The following is a 20,580-nucleotide window of genomic DNA, read 5'->3' on the forward strand; positions in this document are numbered from 1 at the left end:
TTGTAAAACAACTCATAATATCTTTTTTTCCACACAATATTAATTGCATTTCTTAATATGTGTGAAATGCCCAAAACGTCGTACAATTTGGGACGGAGGAAGTAACATTTTAAGGTCCAATTTTATTTTATTTTAATTGTGAAACGTCAACTAAAGTAAGTTTCATGTAAAAGATGTTCATGATTTTATTCTATGTTTGTGCATAGTTTTGTTTGTGGATTTCATACCCAAATAGAGTACAAAATCTACTTACTGCATCGTGGGTAATCTAAAACAATACCCAGTGAGTTAGAACGGAATGCTTTAGAGCACCTCCATTGATGAACTCCACTCGAAAGTATTTTATGGGTCCTAATGAGCCATGTCATGTTGAAGCAACTCACTCGTATAATTCTGAAGAACTTTATACGAGTTTCTACAATTTTACCTCACCACCTATTAATATTTTATTCAAAGTGTCGTTGAACTTAAACATAATTATTTTTTAAAGTCATACATATATATAAACGGTGGTGTAATCCCCTTAAAAAAAAATATAAACGGTGGTACTTGTTGAGAATAAAGTCTAGGTTCAGCGGTAAAAGAACTGATTTTTTTTCCTTCATAAACGCTAGGAATTCACTTTCTTTTTAACTTTTTCTTTTTGTAGTTTTTTTTTAAGGAATTAATTATTCGAGTGCAAGATATTCGGTGGAGCCCAGACACACATGCCAGTTTTATTTTGATTTATAGGAACCTCAAGTTTGGGTTCTTCATCATTCTTACTTGCTTTTGCTTGCTAGAAAATTCTAAGAAGTTTTTACCTTTTCACCTTCCAAGCTTCCTATTTTTTCTTCTGGGTTAGCTCTCTCTTTAAGTACGCTGAAGGTAGACAAACACAGAACCCAACATAATCTGCATGCATGCACGCACTGTAAGTAACTAAACATACCTCAGTAATCACACAACATTAATATGCATGCCATATATGTCGTCTTCATTTGTCTTTTTGCATGTCTTTTTTTCATCATTCACAATTCCACTCCCCCAACATAATTGCATGTCTTGTGAAAACCACGAAAGCAAGATCTCTATAGTCACTAGCAACCACAATAATCTAGGTTTGGTAGTTCATAGTTTATAAGCTTATAAGACTAAAAAAGACTTTGTAACGTTCATTTTCTCCCGAGCTTAAAACTTATTTTTACTAGCTTATAAGCTTTTTCTAAAAGCTTCTTCAAATAGCTTAAAGGTTTTTTTCTCTCTCTCAATTTTACCTCATTTATCTTAATTGATTTTTTTACATATTAATTAATTATGTTACTTTATATTTACAAACTGGTTCAACGTTAATTTTATCAAACAATAAGAATTCAATTAGCTACCTTGTTCGTTGTTAGCTAGGTTATCAACGACCTGCTATTCTTTTACCAAACCAAACGGAGCCTAGTAAATATATTATTTTTGGCAATGCATATAACATATTTTTAATTTTCTTTATTACTACTGCATGCATGACGTTGTTTTCGTTTTCCCTTTTCTTAGATTGAAGTTGAAACGCCTGTTTTTTGGAGTGATGATATGATTATCTAGGATTTTCTTATTGTAACCTTCTTTTTTCTTCTCAGGATTTGAAGTAGTTTACACTGCCGCCAAGGCTTTGTTGTAGTTCAATAACGGTTATTTAAGGCTTCTAACATGTCAAACTGTTTATCTGACTCTGAATCTGATTATGATGATGAACCTGTGAGAGGAAAGAAGTTATTGTCAACTTTCAATTTGGGAACATGTAGTAATAATAACTCTGATTGTTCTGCTCAGTAGAGGCTTACTACACTTCCAATTAAGAGTGCCTTTTGCTGATAACAACAATTCCTTCCGCACTTCGGTTAAGAAGCCAAAGGTGTATGTGAGGAGGTTGGTCGATAGGCCATTTTCTGTGAGGATGAATCACATAAAGAGAGAATTTGATATGGTTGAAATTTTGATCAGGAACTGCGAAAGAATGAAGAATGTGGAGGAGCTAAAATTGCAATCCCTTGAGAGAGATGTTAAGGAGCGTTCCAACGAGCTTCTAAACAAGAAAAAGCAGGTTGGTTGTGTCAGAAGAATTAGTCAATATTACACTAAAATGCAGAGTAAAATTGAAAAATGTGTTAAAGATCTTGAAGAAAAGGAAGCACCGGTGTGTTTAATTGAGGAGTTGATTAAAAATTACAAGCATGAGCTCAAGAAAAATGAGATAGAACTTCGTAAAATCGAGGCTAACAACAATAAAGATGGTGGAAGGAAGAGGAGCTCGAGACTCTTACGCAAAAAAGTTGATAAATCTACTAAGGAAATTAAGACCAAAGAGGAAGAGTTTGATGCTTTGAAAATATTTGTTAGTGGTAAAATAGAAGAATTACAGTAGAAATGCGTAAGTTATCAAAAGTAATGGACAAGAGGGACAAGAGGAGTACTGATCAGCATGATCAAATGAAAGACTTTGAGTCAATGAAGAAGCAATTTGAAGATCGGGTTACGGAGCTTGATTCCAAAGAGAAGCAATGTGACCGGCGGCTAAAGGAGCTTGATTCAAACGAGAAACACTTTAAAGTACGAGCGAAGGAGTTGGAGTCGAAGCAAGAGAAATTTGAAGGTCGAGTGAAGGAGATTACATCAAAAGAGGAGGCATTTGAAGGTCGGGTGAAGGAGTTTGAATCAAAAGAGGAGGACTTTAAAGTCCAAGTGAAGGTACTTGAAATAAAAAGGAAGCATTTTGAAAGCCAGTTAAAGGAGCTCGGATTAAAAGAGAAGCTATTTGCGAGTAAATGAGTTCGAATCAGAAAAAAAGGATCTTGAAAGGCAAGAGAAGGAGCTAATTTCAAAGGAGGAGCAATTTGAAGGTCGAGTGGTGGAGTTGAAATCTAAAGAGAAGAAATTTCAAGGCCAAGTAAAGGAGCTGGAATCGAAAAAGAAGCGTCTTGAAAGGCAAGTGAATGAGCTAAATTCAAAGGAGAAGCAACTTAAAAGTTGGGTAAAGGAGGTTGAATCAGAAAAGAAGCATTTTGAAAGCCAAGTGAAGGAACTCAAATCAAAAGAGAAACAATTTGAAGGACGGGTGAAGGAGATGGCGTCAAAAGAGCGACAACTTGAAGTCCATGTAAATGCAATTGAATTGAAAGAGCACGAATTTAAAGGCAAATTGAAGGAGCTTGAATTAGTAAAGAAGCATCTTGAAAGCCAAGTGAAGGATCTCAAGTCAAAAGAGAATCAACTTGAAGGTCGAGTGAAGGAGTTTGAATCAAAAGAGGTGAACTTTGAAGACCGGGTGAAGGAGCTCGGTACAAAAATGAATGATTTTGAAAGCCGAGTGAAAGAGCTAGGTACAAAACAGAAGTTTTTCGAAAGTCGAGTGAAGGAGCTTCGATCAGAAGAGGAGGAATTTAAAGGCAAAGTGAGAGAGTTTAAATCAAAAGAGAAGGACTTTGAAGGCCGCGTAAGGGAGTTTGAATCAAAAGAAGAGGAATTTGAACTAAATCGTTTTGAACTGCAACTAAAGGAGCTGAAATCAAAAGAGAATCAATTTGAAGGGCAACTGAAGGAACTTGAGTTAAGAGACAATCAATATGAAACATTTATAAAATCTTTTGAAGAGGAAATTGAATCAGGTAAATGTTTTCCCTCATCTAGTTTAATGAGACAATTTCATTTCAACCTGATATAATGATATTGGTTGTTACTTATAGTATAAAATAAAATGATTTATCTATCATCCATGCATTCCAATCTAGGAGAGAGGTTACATTCTTTCATATTATATTATATTTTTTAAAATTCCTATTGGCATGTTGATTTTCTGTACATCTTTCACAGAAGATCATCCAAATCCTGCCATTGATGGAAGAAGCTTGCAGTTTCTCCGAGTTGAACAGACTGACGAACTTGAGTCACATGGAAATGACATTCTAGTCAATCTTCTAGCATCCTCAGATCCATCAAAAGATGTTCTGGATATAATACAGAACCACATCATTCCACATTGTAAGGGAGACAATGTTGTAACTATTAATGGTAGCCACGTTGTTCTGCTTGAACAACTAATGAGAATCTCACCACATATCAAACCTCATGTACAAGAAGAAGCATTGAAACTAGTCCTCAATTTGAAAGCGTACATTAGTGAAAATACTGAAAATTCCGTGGTGGTTCTTGGTTATCTGCTCCTTCTGTCAATTTATGGATTGGTTCCTTATTTTGATAAAGATGAAATTTTGAAGTATTTTGGATTTGTTGCTCAGCACAAAATAGCAGTAGAGCTGTTTGGAATGATGGGTTTGACACATAAAATTTCTGGTATGTTAGCTTAAAATGTTTTGATCATACACTAGTATCTCCTTTCTTGTTTTTCTGTACATTTGAGCCATTATACTTATTTTCATCTCACTTTGAAGTGTATGTTACTTCAAGTGGTAATGAAATGTGTGAATATTTGCTGGTAGGAAATTGAACTGATATTAGATTGGCTTCATACAGTAGATGTAAAAGTTTAATTTTGCTTCCCCCAATAGGTCATATCTCCTTTGTTATGAGAAAATTGGTATTTTTATCTAATGCTGTGAAAATGAAATAGACTTCAAATATATATCTCTTTTATTAGTCTTTAAATTTGGAAATGATTTGTTGTTTTGTTTAAAGACAAATTTGTAACGGAAAAAGTCCGATTAAAATTGGCAGTTACAAGTAGTCAGTGTTGTTAGATGGCAGCGCCATGGTCGCATTCTGCCATGGAGTGGCAGATTTTTTGAAAACAGCCATAGGAAATTTGTAAAGGAATGCCCACCATGGCAAACCTTCGGCCATCGATAACACGGTAGTAGTTACTTCTGAATTCCCTTTATATTATGTTAATAGTTTTGGTTGATATTTTAAATGGTGAGATGTTCTCATTTCTTCCCCCCACTTATTTTGAGATGTATTCAGCTCATGAAGCGTAGTTTTCTCGCACCTTGCAGATTTTGTTCAGAATCTTATCGATAATCAGCAACATGTTGAAGCTGTTAGATTCATTTGTGCTTGTAACATTACCAACAAGAATCAATCATCCGTTGATCTCTTGTGGGAACTTGTGCAGTGGGCAAAAGTGATTTCTGAGAGCAACTGCAAGAAAACCAACTCCATTGAAATCAAGGTTCGTATTTCTTATTCAAATTCCATTCTATTTTATGATACATTCCATTTTCATGTACCTGCACGATAGTTATAAATAAGTTGAATGTGAATTCAGGATAAAGCAAGAGACCAAGAAATTGCTAGTCTGGTGCGTTTCGGATAACAATATAGAATATGTGGATTTACTTGACCAGATTCAAGGTAGAATTCTTGAGCTAAACAAACAGAAAGGCAAACAGCGTTTGAATTTGGAGGTAGGGTCATCTTCTAAAGGTTAAATGTGCAAAGAGAAATTATATTTTGACATCTAAAACCTCTTCCAACGTCGTATTTTGATATGGTTTTGATTTGTATATAGTTGTTTCTCTCCTTAGATCAAACAAACATTAACTCTGGAAGTATTTTGTAAGGTGTCCGACGTAGATGTCCTTTTTTTGTGTCGAGATAACTATGCTTATGTGCTGATGTATTAACAGGATTCTGTCTTATTCATCTCCATGCAAATGACATGGAGATGATTAATCATTTCTATCTTGCATGCTTATTTACTATCCTTTGAATTTAAATTTAAATTTATATATGTTTGTATTCGAATTATCTTTCCATAATCCTGCTTGTCCTATTTGACAGTCCTACCCTATATTATGTGCTAATGTTTGTATACAAGGTTTAATATTTTGTTCAATTTAATTTGTACTATATTATTTTGACATATAAATATATGATGATATGTAGGTAATAATTGGACAATTAAAATAATTACACTTAATCGAATCATACGGGTTTCTATAGCGGAAATTGCATTCTACGATACTATAAGGACACGAGCACGCTTACTTGTTACTATGAATAAGGAGGATGGGAATAAATGTTTTCATGTTTGTCATAAAGAAATTTATTCCCATCAACAAAGTTATAAAGATTTTTAAAATCTACTAAGCATCAAGGGGTAGATAGACAATTTCACACTTTATCATATGAACTAAATGAATACAAGACAAAATCTATTATTCAAGAACGAAAAACCTCCCACTGAGAGGATAGAGGTTGTCTCAGAAAGAAGAAAAGCTTTTGTAATAGCTCATTAGCTCACCATGACCAAGGTTGGGATTATCACTCATTGCACATTATTCTGTTGAGAAAACCAAATAAAAAGAGAAAAAAAAAACTAAGATTGATTATCAGTGCTATAGGAATGGGGTGTGAAACCCAAGATATTCAACTGCCTGCATAACATCTTTCTTGTTTCAGAGATTCTTCTAGCAGTAGGGATTGTTTTCTTGCACAAGCCAAGATAATTTTGTCAGCAGCAACAAAGAATGACGCAACAGATACTGCATGTAAAACAACCAAAAACCACTATATTATCAAAATTAGAATTTCATATATAACATACAGTGACAATCAATTCTATTTTAAATACAGTTAGTAATTAAGAATAAGTTGTAACTTGTAAACCAAGTAATAGGGTTCAAGTGATTAATGAATTTTATCTTTAAGTAGAATCTGTTAGATTTTACTTAACTTTCAATCAAACTCTTGATTAGTCGAGTCCCTTTCCACAGTGGAATGAGATTGTTAACTAAAAAAAAGATACATTAATACCAACAACGCTACACTTTTACTCCTATTAATTAAAAATTTGGTGGCATTTTTTTTATTGAAGTTCTCTCTGACTTTGATAACATATAACTGATCAGTGATCGAAGTGCTCTTGTAACACAAATTTAAGTTGAGATCGCACCAGCAGATATGATAAGCGCCTGAGCAGTATAATTGAGGTTTGCCTTTGCCCATGGAATCATCCTAACTGCAACCAACTGTGAATTTTGTAAAGCTCAACATTAAAAAATAGCTCATATGTAACAGATAAGGTTCATAAGTGTAGTTAGAAAAAAAAACAGAACATAAATCCTTTAAGGATCTAAGGACATTCATATGGTTCTTAACTAAACTATACATAATTTTCTCAAATCCATAATTTTTTTGAAGTTTGTTAAAGCAAAAAAAAAAAAATGTATTTTTAGTCAAGAAGCAAATGAAAAAACACCTAAGAAAATGCAGCTAAGTTTTGTCCATCTAAAAAATTACGTACAGTAGGCCCGGTACTGGTCACGCATCCGATGCCGGCTGCCTTGAATCCAGCACGCACACCTTCTGCATATTAAGAAAATGTCAAATGGTAAAATTCAAGCATATCAGAAGATTTAGTGAATTTATGTAATCTATGCTAAAAACAAATAACCAATTTTATCCACACTATATATATGACGTGATTGATGAAAATCTTGGAAAACAGATTAACATGCATGATTGATAGTATATCGTGTATATGAAGCAAATCATAAGCTTGAAACATACTCATGAATAAGAAAATTAAAACTGGCTTGAAGTATGTTTGACTAAGATCCTTGTAAGATCCATTGGCAAACACAATTAATGAAAATATGATAAGAAAAAAATAGTAATTACCAGCTGTACATTGACTAGACCTCAACATCTTCTGCTCTTCTGCAGGAGAAGCAATCTGCAAACTTGTGTTTTTATTGGCAATCCACATGTCCCTCAGTTCTGATGGAATTCCCATTGCTTTCACTCACTTGCTTGAGTTTGTATAAGATATATATTGAGAATGGTATTTGTATTATTGCTTGCCTCGGTTTGTATAAGATATTGATAATTGTTAACTGTATTATATTACTTCACTTGCATTATTAACATGTTAAAATAGTCTCTAAACTAAAAACCTTAATTAATTTGGCCATTTTATTAACAGAGCTTATATGAAGTGTCACAATAAGTTTAGATTTAATTAGAAGTCATACAACGTCTCTTTCCTTCCTTAGACTCTCTCCTTCATTATTGTTCTCTTTTAAATTTATTCTCTTTCTAAAATAAAATCCTAAAATAAATATTAAGCAAAGTTGCAAGCATTTGTATTTGAGTAATCTCCACCAACAACAGCAAAGCAATACTTCAAAATTTTCCACCTAATGCTCCACTCCACTGCTCTTTAAATAATATTTTCCACTAAAATATTGCACTGCACCATGTACTGTTTTGATACCTTCAAAAGTAGCAGCCAGCGCTGGCATATACCAATAAAAAAACGAAATCGCATTTAAAAAAAACACTGACGGCGGTTTGAGACTAATAGAACAAGTGAGACTTTCACGACGTATTCACGTGTAATGAAAATCGGAGATGTAAATAGGATATTTGCGGTGCATTTTTATCAATTTTGAGGTAAAAAGTCATTCGATTTAAAATAAAAATTGCATGTGATTCGTTCGGCTTGGATGACTATTTTAAAAAAGTTTGATCCGATCTAAATATATGCAATTTAATTTGTATCAATTTTTGGATATCCAAAATGCAACATGTAATTTCTTTTATCAATATTAATATTATACATATGGGTAAAATAATAGGTTTGATGCAAAATATAACATAAATATATTAAAAAAATAACATCATAGAATGGAAATGATAAAATTATATACAAAACATATGAAATAATAATGATATATTATAAATTAAGGCAAATATATAAGATTAAAGTTCAAACCTTTAGAAACATAAACTTAATTCACACATATTTTTAGTAAATATTTTTACACATTAATCAATCTATAATCGTCAGATCATTTAAAATATTTGATTTTATCGACAATGTAATTTTTTATAATGACATTGTGTTAAAATTAAACTATTTTTTCAGTACAAAAATTAAAGTCATTTTACAAAACAAAGTAAAAAAATATAATGCACATTAATATATTTATGAGTGAGATCTATGTGAGACTCGATTTAGCGACTGAAAAAAATAAAAACAAATTTTTTTTTAAGGATAAAAAAAGACAATGTCTTTTACAATAAATCCGTAAACAATTTTTTCATCAATAAATCATCCATTCTTGTTTTGTCATCAATTTTTTTTATATATTTCTCACCCTAGAATTTGTCTTCCCCTTCCCTTCAAACTCTCAAATAAAGCATAATAGAGTAAAATAGGAGTATGAGACATAGTAGAGAATTTATTCTATGCGTTTTATTTACTTTTGTTTGGTAGATATTTGTAATTAAATATTACAAAAATATATGTTGTTGAAAATCAGGGGGCAGCATCATAACACTTGAGAACAGTACCCGGTAAGAACGCGCCACTAGTTTTCTTTCTTCTGGTAAAACAACAAGTATGCATACAGATTCCACATTTCAACTTTTAATCTCCACCCTCCATCTCCACACACGAACGGTCCAACCCACCCTGACACGTCAGCAGATCGCCGAAAAAATAAGCATATGTTTCTTTCTTTTTTCTTCTATAAATATTATCATTCATTCCACTCTCTTTCCTTTCTTCTTCTTTCCTTCTCTTTCTCTCATTCTTTCTACTTCACCGCTAATTCGAAAATCCAAAAAACAAAGAAAAAATAGTAACAGAAAAATCGTGAAGATTCTTTAGAGTGAAGAAATGGCGTCAAGCGAATCTAATTCACAGATGAAGGTCGTCCATGGCGATGCTGGTTACATACTCGAAGACGTTCCTCATCTCTCCGACTACGTTCCAAATCTTCCTGTATTTTTCTCTCTCTTTCTCCCAATTTTTTCAGTTACATTTGCGATCGCATTCATTTACGCTGATTTTGTTTGTGATTTGTAGACATATCCTAATCCACTTCGATCTAATCCAGCTTACTCGGTTGTTAAGTAAGTTAATCACTTTGTTTAGTTTTCTGAATTTGTGATTTGACTTTTCAGAACCAAATGTGTTAGTTATTTGAAATGTTGATTTTCTGCTTTTTGTGATTTCAGGCAGTATTTCGTGCATATGGATGACACCGTTCCTCAGAAGGTTCTATATCTGTTTGTGTTTATGCACTCGACCTGTTTGTTCATTTTCTTCATTGCTTTTATCTCGATCATGTTTACTATGCATTCTTCTGCATTACCTGATCTATCAAACTTCAACTAATTTACACTTGAATTCGTTATAGAGTTTAATTGCTATGCACTATCGGTGTAAAACATTTACACTGTCAGCAAATCTCAACCATTCACGTTTGTTACTTTAAAAGTAGTTACGATTAAAGTCAAATATTGTTAATCATCTAACAATTACAAAATTACAATTGAGTCACAGTGTAAGAAGACTTTATACTGACGGTGTATATAAATTAAATCCTTGATTGATTGATTACTAACTGATACTTACATTAACACTCGATAATAGAAATAATAAGCTGAATGTTTGTTATTATTACGGTTGAGTTTTTACTGAAATCAGAGAAAGAGGAAAGTAAATAAGATAAAAACACTGCACTTATCTCTTATTCTAAACTTTACTGTCCCTTTCCATAGGTTGTTGTTCACAAAGATGGCCCAAGAGGTGTTCATTTTCGACGTGCAGGACCTCGACAAAAGGTTATTTCGCTTGTTGTTTGTACACGTGTTATTAGGAGTAGATGATTCAGTTTTGATTAAATACACTGACAACCTAGTAAATTGTTGTATAGGTATATTTTAGATCAGATGATGTCATTGCTTGTATTGTCACATGTGGTGGTCTCTGCCCTGGCCTCAACACTGTCATAAGGGAAATTGTGTGCGGTCTTTCTTACATGTACGGTGTCGACAAAGTCCTTGGCATAGATGTGAGTGGCTAAATTCTCTTTTAATTTATACCCATTAGTCATTACATTATTTGTTGCTCTGGATTGCACAGTTTGTGAAATGTGCTAGGAAGGTAAGCTTATATTGATGTGAAGTACATCTTTGTCCCTTACATCTTTGTCTCTGGATATCTTATTTCATTATTGTAAATTATTCTTGGGGTAATTGATCAGATAATATTCCAACTTAGTACACATTATTATATGTTCTCTGGTTACTGGAAGCGTGCTCTTTGCACAAGTTTGGAAACCTGGACCATATCCTTTTCCATTTGTGAAAGGCGTGACCAAATGGACAAAAGTAATTGAAGTTATACTTTCTTCATTTAATTGTATATTTCAAGATACATACAGATAAAGAGTGAACTAAACAAACTTTTGGTTTTCGTGAAGTCACTTTTCTCTCCACTTTACTTTTTTTCACGTCGGTCTTCTTACTTGAGTTGCATTTCTTGATTCATTGGTTTCACCACCGAGCTATATCTAATTTTACACAGGGTGGTTATAGAGGTTTTTATTCGAAGAACACCATTACTTTAACTCCTAAAGTGGTCAATGACATCCATAAGCGTGGAGGAACGATTCTTGGGACATCCCGAGGGGGGCATGATACTGGCAAGATAGTTGACAGCATCCAGGATCGGGGAATTAATCAGGTTAACAGTTTACTATGTGAAACCATATTCTACAAAAGTTTCCAATGATACTGAATGATGGAATCATAAATTTGGAGTCTATTAATTATATCAATGTTAACTTGAGTAGGTTATTGTCATGACATGGATTTTCACTGTTTGGGTTATGGGTTCAGGTTTATATCATTGGAGGAGATGGAACACAGCGAGGAGCTGCTGTGATTTATGAGGTATGGTGATTCAGAGGTTGTCATAATAGAATATTCCTTTATTTGGATTCCAGTAAGGAAAATAAGCATATTTCAGTCAATGAAAAAATGTTTTTAATATGTCTTCTTCATTACAAATTGACACGTTTGCATAGAATTTGTATGCATATTTGTTGAATTTCTTGTTTGTGTTTGAGTAGACACTTTTTCTTCACAATACAAGTGATTAGGTTCTCCAAATTAATTTTGAATTCTGTATCTCAGGTAAGCAACATTTTATCTGCTTTCGTATGTTCACTTTAATTGCAAGCCCTCACACACAGAGATAGCACTGATAAAATAGTTTCAAATGATAAAACATTTAAATAAGTTACTGACAGGCATCACATTTGTGACTTATCCTTTTCCAAATTTGAGCTAAAGTTGTTGGTTAACCAATGTCTTCTGGAATCTGGTTTTTTCATATGTAAGTTTGCATAATTTCTGCATTCCGCATTCTCTGGTTTCTTTCTTCTTTCCTTCCAGACAGTGCAAATGATGATAGTGTAGTGGAAATTGTTAGTTAACCAATGTCTTCTAGAAACTGGTTTTTTCATATGTAAGTATGCATACTTTCTGCATTGCCTTCCGTTTCCTTGTTATATATCTACTGAAGTTATTGAACATAATCGTGAATTTTTGGCAATCCACTCTCCGTTTCTTTTTAATTGTCATTTTAGGAACTTTTACATATACCAAGATGATCAACAAATTTTGTTACTTTTTATAAAACTATTTATCTCTTTCTTATAATACCCCGAATCATTTATGATTTCATTCAATCTATTGCTCTTTGCAATAAATCACTGAGGATAATATTGACAAAACAATAATTAATGTTACATTGAAATTTGAATATGACAAGGAACGGAGGAATTAAATAACCAAGGAACATAATTTTTTTGGCAAATGCAAATATTGAAAAGGAACAGTGGGATTAGGTCAAGCTTTATGTTCAAGAAACAGCTGGGAGCACATGATTGTACTTAAACAAACCGTACATATGTTTTCTATTTTTAACTGCCTGATTGACTTGTTATCGTTCTTGGCATCTTTTTAACGTGGGAAATAAGCATTCTGAGCATATTTTGGTTATCATACAGGAAGTTAGACGGCGGGGTCTGAAAGTAGCAATTGCTGGTATTCCAAAAACCATAGATAATGACATCCCGGTATGCTCAATCTCAATGTCTTACTCTTTTCATCCAGAACTCTAACCTTGTCATTTGAGTTACGGTTGCATCTGATGAGTCGGTTATCTATGTTTGTAGAAACTTCATATCGTTTTTCTTCTGTTTCATTAGGTTATCGACAGGTCCTTTGGTTTTGATACTGCAGTTGAGGAGGCTCAACGTGCCATTAACGCAGCACATGTTGAGGCTGAAAGTGTTGAGAATGGCATTGGTGTTGTAAAGCTAATGGGTCGTTATAGTGGTATGTATACTTTACATTTATGTTGATATCTTATATCTTATAAGCCTCTGAGTTTAATTGAACCGTACTTCCTCCATCCAAACGGAATGACTAAAATATTTCACCGTATGCTATTCTCTTAAATCAAACTTTTGTTTTTAGTGTCATAATGGATACTATGACTGCAGGTTTTATTGCGATGCATGCTACACTTGCTAGTAGAGATGTGGACTGTTGCTTGATTCCAGAGTCACCCTTCTACCTTGAAGGGAAGGGTGGACTTTATGAATTTATTACGAAAAGGCTGAAAGAAAGTGGACATATGGTCATAGTCATAGCTGAGGGAGCAGGACAAGATCTGCTTACAGAAAGCATGCAAGACATGGACCAGAAGGATGCTTCTGGAAACAAGCTACTTCAAGATGTTGGTTTATGGATATCTCATAAGATCAAGGTATTAACTTGTATATAAGAAGATTCTTAAAACATGATCCTCTTCCTAAACAAATTATATAGCATAATGCTGTTTGCTACACCAAGGAATTAAGAACTCAAGGAGGAGCTCTCACCAACTACAGGTTAACTAGTTAAGTAGTGCTAGAGAAGATTCATTGATACCCCTATTTGGATTAGTTTTTTTTAGCTGATGGGATCCCAATAAAAATAAGTAAATGGCTCTTTACTTACATAGAAGTTATGACTGTAAATGAATATGTTAAACTGGAGAGCTCAATAAAAATAAAGATGTAGAACGGAATTTTGAATTTCAACTTATACAAGAAGCTGTTTTTTTTTTTAAGTTTAAAAATAAATAAATAAACTCAGTTATTGCAAGCCTTCTCCACTTTCAGAAGATACTAAATACCTCTGCATACCACTCAATGCACAAAAAATACTACATACATGGCTTCCCTGTAGATTATCATAGTTGCATTGTTTTTCCAGTTTTTATATATTTATTTACTGCAAGTTTGTGTGTTGATAAAAGTCCATGTATCAAGAACAGTCAATTTGTACAACTTGCTCACCCTTTTAATAAACATCCAACTTGCTGAAATAGGATCATTTTGCAAAGGAGAATAAGATGGCCATTGTTCTTAAATATATAGGTCAGTTCTGTTAACAGCATCCTCTTCCATTTTGATCTATTCGTTGTATCTTAGACTACTATGGCTAGATTTCTTAACTGGGTTATCTGCCAGATCCAACTTACATGATCCGGGCAATTCCAAGCAATGCATCAGACAGTGTCTACTGCACACTTCTTGCTCAGAGTGCAGTTCATGGTGCAATGGCTGGGTATACTGGATTCACTGCTGGACTTGTGAATGGCAGACATACTTATATTCCATTCAACGTAAGTTACTAGATGTCCTCGCACAGTTTTATAATCTGATTCTCTCTTTTTGGTACTCTAACTTTCTGTTATTGATATATATCGAGTGGTTGTAAATAATGTATGTCTATAAAGTATAAATATATCAGATATGCTACTATCGTTGAGATGGAAAGATAAAATTACTGTATAAATCAAGTTTGTTTTATGTTTTCACTACATCTGTGCACAATAACAAATGCTTAAGGCACCTATTTGCATCCAATTTTTTATTTATGGTTTTTTTATTTTTCTAAGATAATAATTATTCTGACAATAGAGAATATGTGTTCAAATTTTGATACCCAGAGAATCACCGAGAAGATGAACAACGTTGTGATTACTGACAGAATGTGGGCAAGAATGCTTTCTTCAACAAACCAGCCAAGCTTTTTGAAACCCAAAGATGTTCATCAAATAATGAAAGCAGGACAATCCCCAACTCAGTTGTTAGAAGGGAGCAATTGCAATGGTGGCGGTGAGGAAGCGAAGAAAGTAGAGCAAATTCCCACTCAGTTGATGGAAGGGGACAAGAGCAAAGATAATCAAAAATCAAGAAACCTCGCTGACAGTGACAGTTGTATCAAGAAATAAAATTAGATAAGGCCTTGTATTCCAAAATTGTATTTGGTGGAGTTTCTAGTGATATGATGAAGTTTTGCTGAAATGATTAGACTTATTTTTGTAAAATTTGGGGTGTGTCTAATTAAAGTACTGAATTCATATAATGAAGTTTCATAGGAATGACCGATATGTTTTTTTTATTTGTCCATTTCATAAAATGTCTAATCATGAAACTCAGTCTTCACTCAAGTAGTCTTTTACTCAGCTGATTAAGTATGGCACAAGGCAAAATTTGAGTATGAGCTATTTTAGTTTTTATCGTTTTGTGAATTTGAGATTGAAGGAAGGTGATGCTTCTTATAATGCTACTTAATTTCAAATGAATGCTGCCACGAAACGAATGGAAATGGAGTGGGTTTAGAACAAGATGCAGTGAATTTCTTACACAGAACCAACCACGTGAAGTTTATTGTTTGGATTTACTAAATCCGATTAAGAACAAAGATGCATAATTTTTCAATTTGTTAGAGCTAACAATGAGCATTTCAATTTTGTTATAAAAAAAAAGTTAAATACTGCATGACTGATTTTAAAGAATAGTCATTACATTTCAATAAATATTTTTAAAATCCCTATATTTTTTTTTCCATTATCATAAATAGTCGTTACCATTAATTTTCTAACAGACGCTGAAGTGGCAGATGGTGGTCCCAATTATTTTATGATATCGCAAATAATCAAATACACATAAATGTATATGTGGCAGTAATGGGTCCCACATTAAATGAATGTAAATTAATAATATTATTAGTGTTGATTTGTAGTTAATTTAATTAAATTTTTTGGTAGTGTAGTTAATTTAATTAGTTAACACAAAAGACAAAATTAAAACCAAAAAAGGAGAAAATGGAGTCCCTTCATCGTAACAAACACCTCCACCAGCAGCTTTTCTGGGCAAACACAAATCTTTGTTTCTACTACTTCACAAACGACAATTCTAAAGCCAGATTTCGACCTAAGATCTTTGTTCTTCCCAACATCAAACACCACCACCGATCGACCTACCGTTGTAGGTCCCACAACCTCACCTCTTCAGCCAGACGCAATCCTCGCTTGGTTTCACGGCGAGTTCGCCGCTGCCAACGCAATCGTCGACGCTCTATCTCTCTCACCTATCCTCCGCCGTTGATTACATCAATGTTTTCGCCCCTATCCATCGTCGTAGACTCCATTGGATCCAAATCTTTCAGATGCAGAAGTATCATTCCATAGCTGATGTCGCTCTTCAGCTAAAAAGGAGGAAGGGGAGGTTATATGAGGGGAGAAATCGAAAAGGAAGGAAGGAAGAAGAAAGTTAGGAAAGTAGAGATCGCAGAAGAGGAGGAGAAAGAAATTTGGGAATTTAGGGGTTTGAATCCACCATGAATTGGGTTGGATCCATGGGTCGGGTTTTATTGACCCATTTCATTCAGCCCAACTTGACAGCAAGGACGTAGGTATTTTAAAAACATTTATTAAAATGTAGGATTATTCTTCAAAATCACGCAAAATGCAGGGACTAATAACATATTTAATCCCAAAAAAAAATCATTTTGGTTTAGTTTTCCAAACTCCTACAAACCCACTACGAATATACCTAACTGTATATATCAATCTTTTATTATGTTTATGCAACTTCAACATAGTTGCAATTGAGGTCGGTCGCACACACAAACATCTGACTGATCCTTTGTGATATCAATGATCTAAAACGTTCAATTGATGCTTTTTCTTTCAGGAAACACCTAAAATATTGATATTTTACAAGATTTAGTCAAGTTTGTTAAAATGTTACCATCTAACACGTCACAAAGAATGTAACTAATGCAATATATGAAAGCAGTGATAGGAAGAACTGAGAAAAGAAAAAACCTAATATTTGAAAGAGCGCACCAAGTGATGAAAGATCAAAACCTAACATTATTGTTTTGCTGGAGAAAAAACTACTGAGTAAATACACATACAGAACAATGACACATATTATCCAAAACACTACAATGTATGATGATGATAATAATAATAATAATAATACACATAAAAATTGGATATAATAAATTGGTTATTCTGTTTCTGAACAAGACATCTATGGGGGATAAGATCGCATGTGAAAAAGGATGTGGTGAATTGATTCCTCTCACACAAATACTTTTCTTTTATCAGATGCTTCAAGCAACCATCAGTCAACCAAATGGTTTTAAATTTTTAAGTTTACAAATCTTCAAATAATTTTTGCATCATCTCAGCATCAGTCAATTATTTTGAAGAAGCTGCTATTCTTGTGATTTCCATTAAGAAAAGAAAGTAGTTGGCAAGGCACACTAGCTCCTGTATATACCGGAGGGCTCTGCATTCTGAACAATCCAAGGGTGTTCTAGGAGTTTGTGCAATGGTAGTCGTTCAGAGGAATCCTTGACCAGCATCTGTTAGTTTAAAAGATGAGAAGAAAAAAACACTCAGGAAAAAATGCTTTAATAAAATAAACCGTGAAAAGAAAATTCTCTAGAGAAGTTCACAAAAAAAAAAATCCATAGTGCATGGAACAGAGTAAAACCTGGCTGATGAGGTCTTTGGCAGCAGAAGAAACGATTGGTTTAGGAGGGAACTTGAGATCCACTTGAATTATCCTGGTTACAATATAAAGAAGCAATGTTAAGCGCGGCAGAGTCAATAGCATCTTATAGTCTTGTTCAATGGTTACTTCCTTTTACTTTCCATTAGTTCATTCTGATACAAACAAAAAAAACTCATACATGATGATCTATAAGCTATAATTCAAATGCTTGGTGCTTACCTCCTATAAGTATCAGAATGTTCTTTAGCCTCAAAAGGGGGAACTCCATAAAGAAACTCATAGCAAAGGACACCAAGGCTCCATATATCCACACTCGCATCATGTTCTACACTCTCCACTGTTGAAACCTCAAAAAAATTAGGCTCATCATATTATAGATAGACTAACATAAAAAGTGCGTAAAAATCTTGCCAAAACTGAACATACCCATCTCAGGTGGAAGGTAATCCAGTGTGCCGCACATGGTCCGCCTGCGATTGAATGTGTGCACTGACCACCCAAAATCCGCTATCTTAAGTTCACCCTGATAATGAAGAAGATTTTCACATGATCAGCACAAATTGAAAACAACAAGCAAAAGAACCATAAAAGAAACAATAGTCTAAGTATGGGGGATCACCTGTGCACCAATAAGAAGGTTCTCTGGTTTAATGTCCCTGTGTATGACATGCTTTCCATGGCAATATATAAGGGCTCGAGCCAATGATGCAACATACTGCCTCAACCACAAAATAACACCATAAGCTTGTCAGTTTCAGAAGAACACCCACATGACTAATCAGATACACACTCTATGTTATTTGTGTCGGAAGTGTTATCATGTTATATTTCGGTATTTACTAGGTTTGGGATACGTACAAATCACCAATGAAAAGTTACATCAGCTTATACTTTAGAGATTCACAAACAAAAGCATGTGAGGAGGGGAAATTAGTACTTACAGTAGCTGCGCGTCTTTCACTGAAATATTTGCATTTCTGCAATTCCTTGTAAAGTTCACCTTTGGGTGCATACTCTAAAATCAAGTAAACTCGTTTCTGCAATGAAAAAGTAAATATTAGTCTGTGTATTTAACCTTCTTCAGCAGCAATACATGGCTAGACTCTAAATGCATCAGCTGCACAGGTAAGAAGTATATACCTGATCATAAAAGTATCCATAAAGGCGCAAGATGTGAGGGTGTCGCAGATGACTCTGTATTTCAACTTCTCTGCGAAGCTGATGCTCAACTTGAGATTGTTGCAATTGGCTCTTAAAGAGTACTTTCAACGCAACGATATGATTACTCTGTATCATATATAATCACATTTCACATTTTAATAAACACGTAATTATAAAAACAATGTAAAGAAAAACAGCAAAACAACCAGCACAAATCAACCAACAATAATAACAAATGAAATTACAATCATTTCAGATTCTTAAATTCAACATCATGTAATTGAATAATTTTGCATCGAAATTTTGAATGTAAGATATAATATAAATGGAAGAATAGGAAGAAGGAAAAAAGAAGCTCACAGTTTTTTCTCTGGCCAAATAGACATGGCCGAATTTGCCCCTACCAAGAGGTTTTCCAATATCAAAATCATTTAGAATCCACCTTCTTTGATCCTTAGCTGAACCTGATACCTCCGAAGAAGCCTGCAACGAAACAATGAACATTATCATACCATCAGATCTTGTTGAAAACAATCACAGTTCGGAGCAACAAGGTCCAAAAATCAACATGAACAGAAAATATCTATGAATCTAAACAATAGGATGAGATCTTGTTGACAATGAACACGATTTTAAGCATCAACGTCTCTGGTGAGGTTTTCAACCTCCTTAGATTTGAAATTCGTAGCTAATTGTTGAGAAATTAAATACAATTACGAAGGTGAAGGGGAAAAATTCGTTTCATATGAAATCAAGAATAATAATAATTCGAAGCTTGAAGAATACAATGCGGTGATTAATTAATTAATCGAATGATGAAATAAAATAAAAAATAAAAGAGGGGAAAATGGAAAAACCCTAGAAATAAATGAATGGATGATTGATTACCGTATGGTGTTGTTGATGAGGCTGAGGTTGAGTCTCTGTTGCGATGGCCATATCGATCTCAGAGAGAGAGAGAGAGAGAGAAGGTTTTTATTGAAATAGAAGAAAGCGATGAAGATGAATGCAGCTCTTCTTCTTCTTCAATGCTTCTTCCTTCGTTCATTCATTCGTTAATTAACACCCAACACATTTTTTGTAACGGTCGAATAACGGATACTTGCCACGTGTTCCAATCCTGCCTCTCTCTATTCTTTTTCAAATCCTTCCGTCCTTCTCTCTTTTTTGTCTTTTTCTATCAAAGGAGCGTCACCCTCAATATGCCAAATGGACATTATCTATCTACCAAAATAAAATAAATAAAAATAGGATTTTGCTTATGAGTGTTCTAAAGACACTTTTTAAGAATTTTAAATTTAGAAATTATTCGTTTTAAAAGTTAAAAACTTTAATTTTTAATTAATTAAATTCATAAATTTTTATGAAAAGTTACTATTTAACGTTCTTAAAAAGTAGAACATTCATTAGCATTTATGAAAGTTGAAGTCTGACAAATTTAAACTTATAATAACCTAGTTTTATGTGTTTAATGGTCCAACCGATTTAGATAAATATTATGTTAGTTCGGTGTGTTGTTGTTGTATCATTATCAGTAGAAATTCTTATATATTCTTTAAAAAAATACAATTTTTTTATTGGTATATATAAAGAAAAAGATCGTTTTGAGTAGCATATTTTTTTATCTTAATCCGTTTTCAATTTTCTTTAGGGATTTGTTTTTAATATTTTAGAGAATCTCCAAAAATATAATTGTTTTTTAGGAATTTATAGTAACTAGTGATTTTAGATATTACATTTCGCTAATGTTTTTATTTTGGAATTT

The 20,580-nt window shown here is 33.5% G+C and overlaps 4 protein-coding genes across 6 annotated transcripts; 2 read left to right on the plus strand and 2 right to left on the minus strand.

Annotated features, from left to right (window-relative positions):
• The first annotated feature begins 2,394 nt into the window (after window positions 1-2,394).
• Window positions 2,395-5,753, plus strand: LOC25490149 (golgin subfamily A member 6-like protein 22). Its single transcript, XM_039832119.1, has 5 exons — window positions 2,395-2,715; window positions 2,816-3,632; window positions 3,838-4,317; window positions 4,977-5,152; window positions 5,249-5,753. The coding sequence occupies exons 1-5, from the start codon at window positions 2,395-2,397 to the stop codon at window positions 5,294-5,296; spliced, it is 1,842 nt and encodes a 613-aa protein (XP_039688053.1). The 3' UTR covers window positions 5,297-5,753.
• A 196-nt stretch (window positions 5,754-5,949) lies between these two features.
• On the minus strand, window positions 5,950-8,026 carry LOC25490150 (early nodulin-93). Of its 2 annotated transcripts, none has more exons than XM_013606609.3 (4): window positions 7,606-8,026; window positions 7,229-7,287; window positions 6,878-6,953; window positions 5,950-6,467 (listed from the first exon to the last, which is right to left on the minus strand). In XM_013606609.3, exons 1-4 carry the CDS (start codon window positions 7,718-7,720, stop codon window positions 6,352-6,354), a joined length of 366 nt encoding a protein of 121 aa, XP_013462063.1. In that variant the 5' UTR covers window positions 7,721-8,026; the 3' UTR covers window positions 5,950-6,351. The 2 variants fall into 2 exon arrangements, with proteins under 2 accessions (XP_013462063.1, XP_013462062.1); XM_013606608.3 differs by having other exon boundaries at window positions 7,229-7,290; window positions 7,606-7,985.
• Window positions 8,027-9,483: 1,457 nt separating this feature from the next.
• On the plus strand, window positions 9,484-15,158 carry LOC25490151 (ATP-dependent 6-phosphofructokinase 6). Its single transcript, XM_013606610.3, has 13 exons — window positions 9,484-9,715; window positions 9,800-9,846; window positions 9,952-9,991; window positions 10,498-10,560; window positions 10,653-10,790; window positions 11,306-11,464; window positions 11,620-11,673; window positions 12,795-12,863; window positions 12,996-13,125; window positions 13,293-13,558; window positions 14,165-14,213; window positions 14,307-14,461; window positions 14,789-15,158. The coding sequence occupies exons 1-13, from the start codon at window positions 9,611-9,613 to the stop codon at window positions 15,071-15,073; spliced, it is 1,560 nt and encodes a 519-aa protein (XP_013462064.1). The 5' UTR covers window positions 9,484-9,610; the 3' UTR covers window positions 15,074-15,158.
• A 1,850-nt stretch (window positions 15,159-17,008) lies between these two features.
• Window positions 17,009-19,872, minus strand: LOC25490153 (serine/threonine-protein kinase Aurora-2). 2 transcript variants are annotated; one of them, XM_039832143.1, is made up of 9 exons: window positions 19,706-19,872; window positions 19,176-19,306; window positions 18,795-18,941; window positions 18,596-18,691; window positions 18,274-18,369; window positions 18,081-18,177; window positions 17,874-17,991; window positions 17,634-17,706; window positions 17,009-17,502 (listed from the first exon to the last, which is right to left on the minus strand). In XM_039832143.1, the coding sequence occupies exons 1-9, from the start codon at window positions 19,752-19,754 to the stop codon at window positions 17,401-17,403; spliced, it is 909 nt and encodes a 302-aa protein (XP_039688077.1). In that variant the 5' UTR covers window positions 19,755-19,872; the 3' UTR covers window positions 17,009-17,400. The 2 variants fall into 2 exon arrangements, with proteins under 2 accessions (XP_039688077.1, XP_013462066.1); XM_013606612.3 differs by having other exon boundaries at window positions 19,176-19,298; window positions 19,704-19,871.
• Between the last annotated feature and the right edge of the window lie 708 nt (window positions 19,873-20,580).

The sequence above is a fragment of the Medicago truncatula genome, chromosome 3, assembly GCF_003473485.1.
Source record: "Medicago truncatula cultivar Jemalong A17 chromosome 3, MtrunA17r5.0-ANR, whole genome shotgun sequence".
NCBI lineage: Eukaryota > Viridiplantae > Streptophyta > Magnoliopsida > Fabales > Fabaceae > Medicago > Medicago truncatula.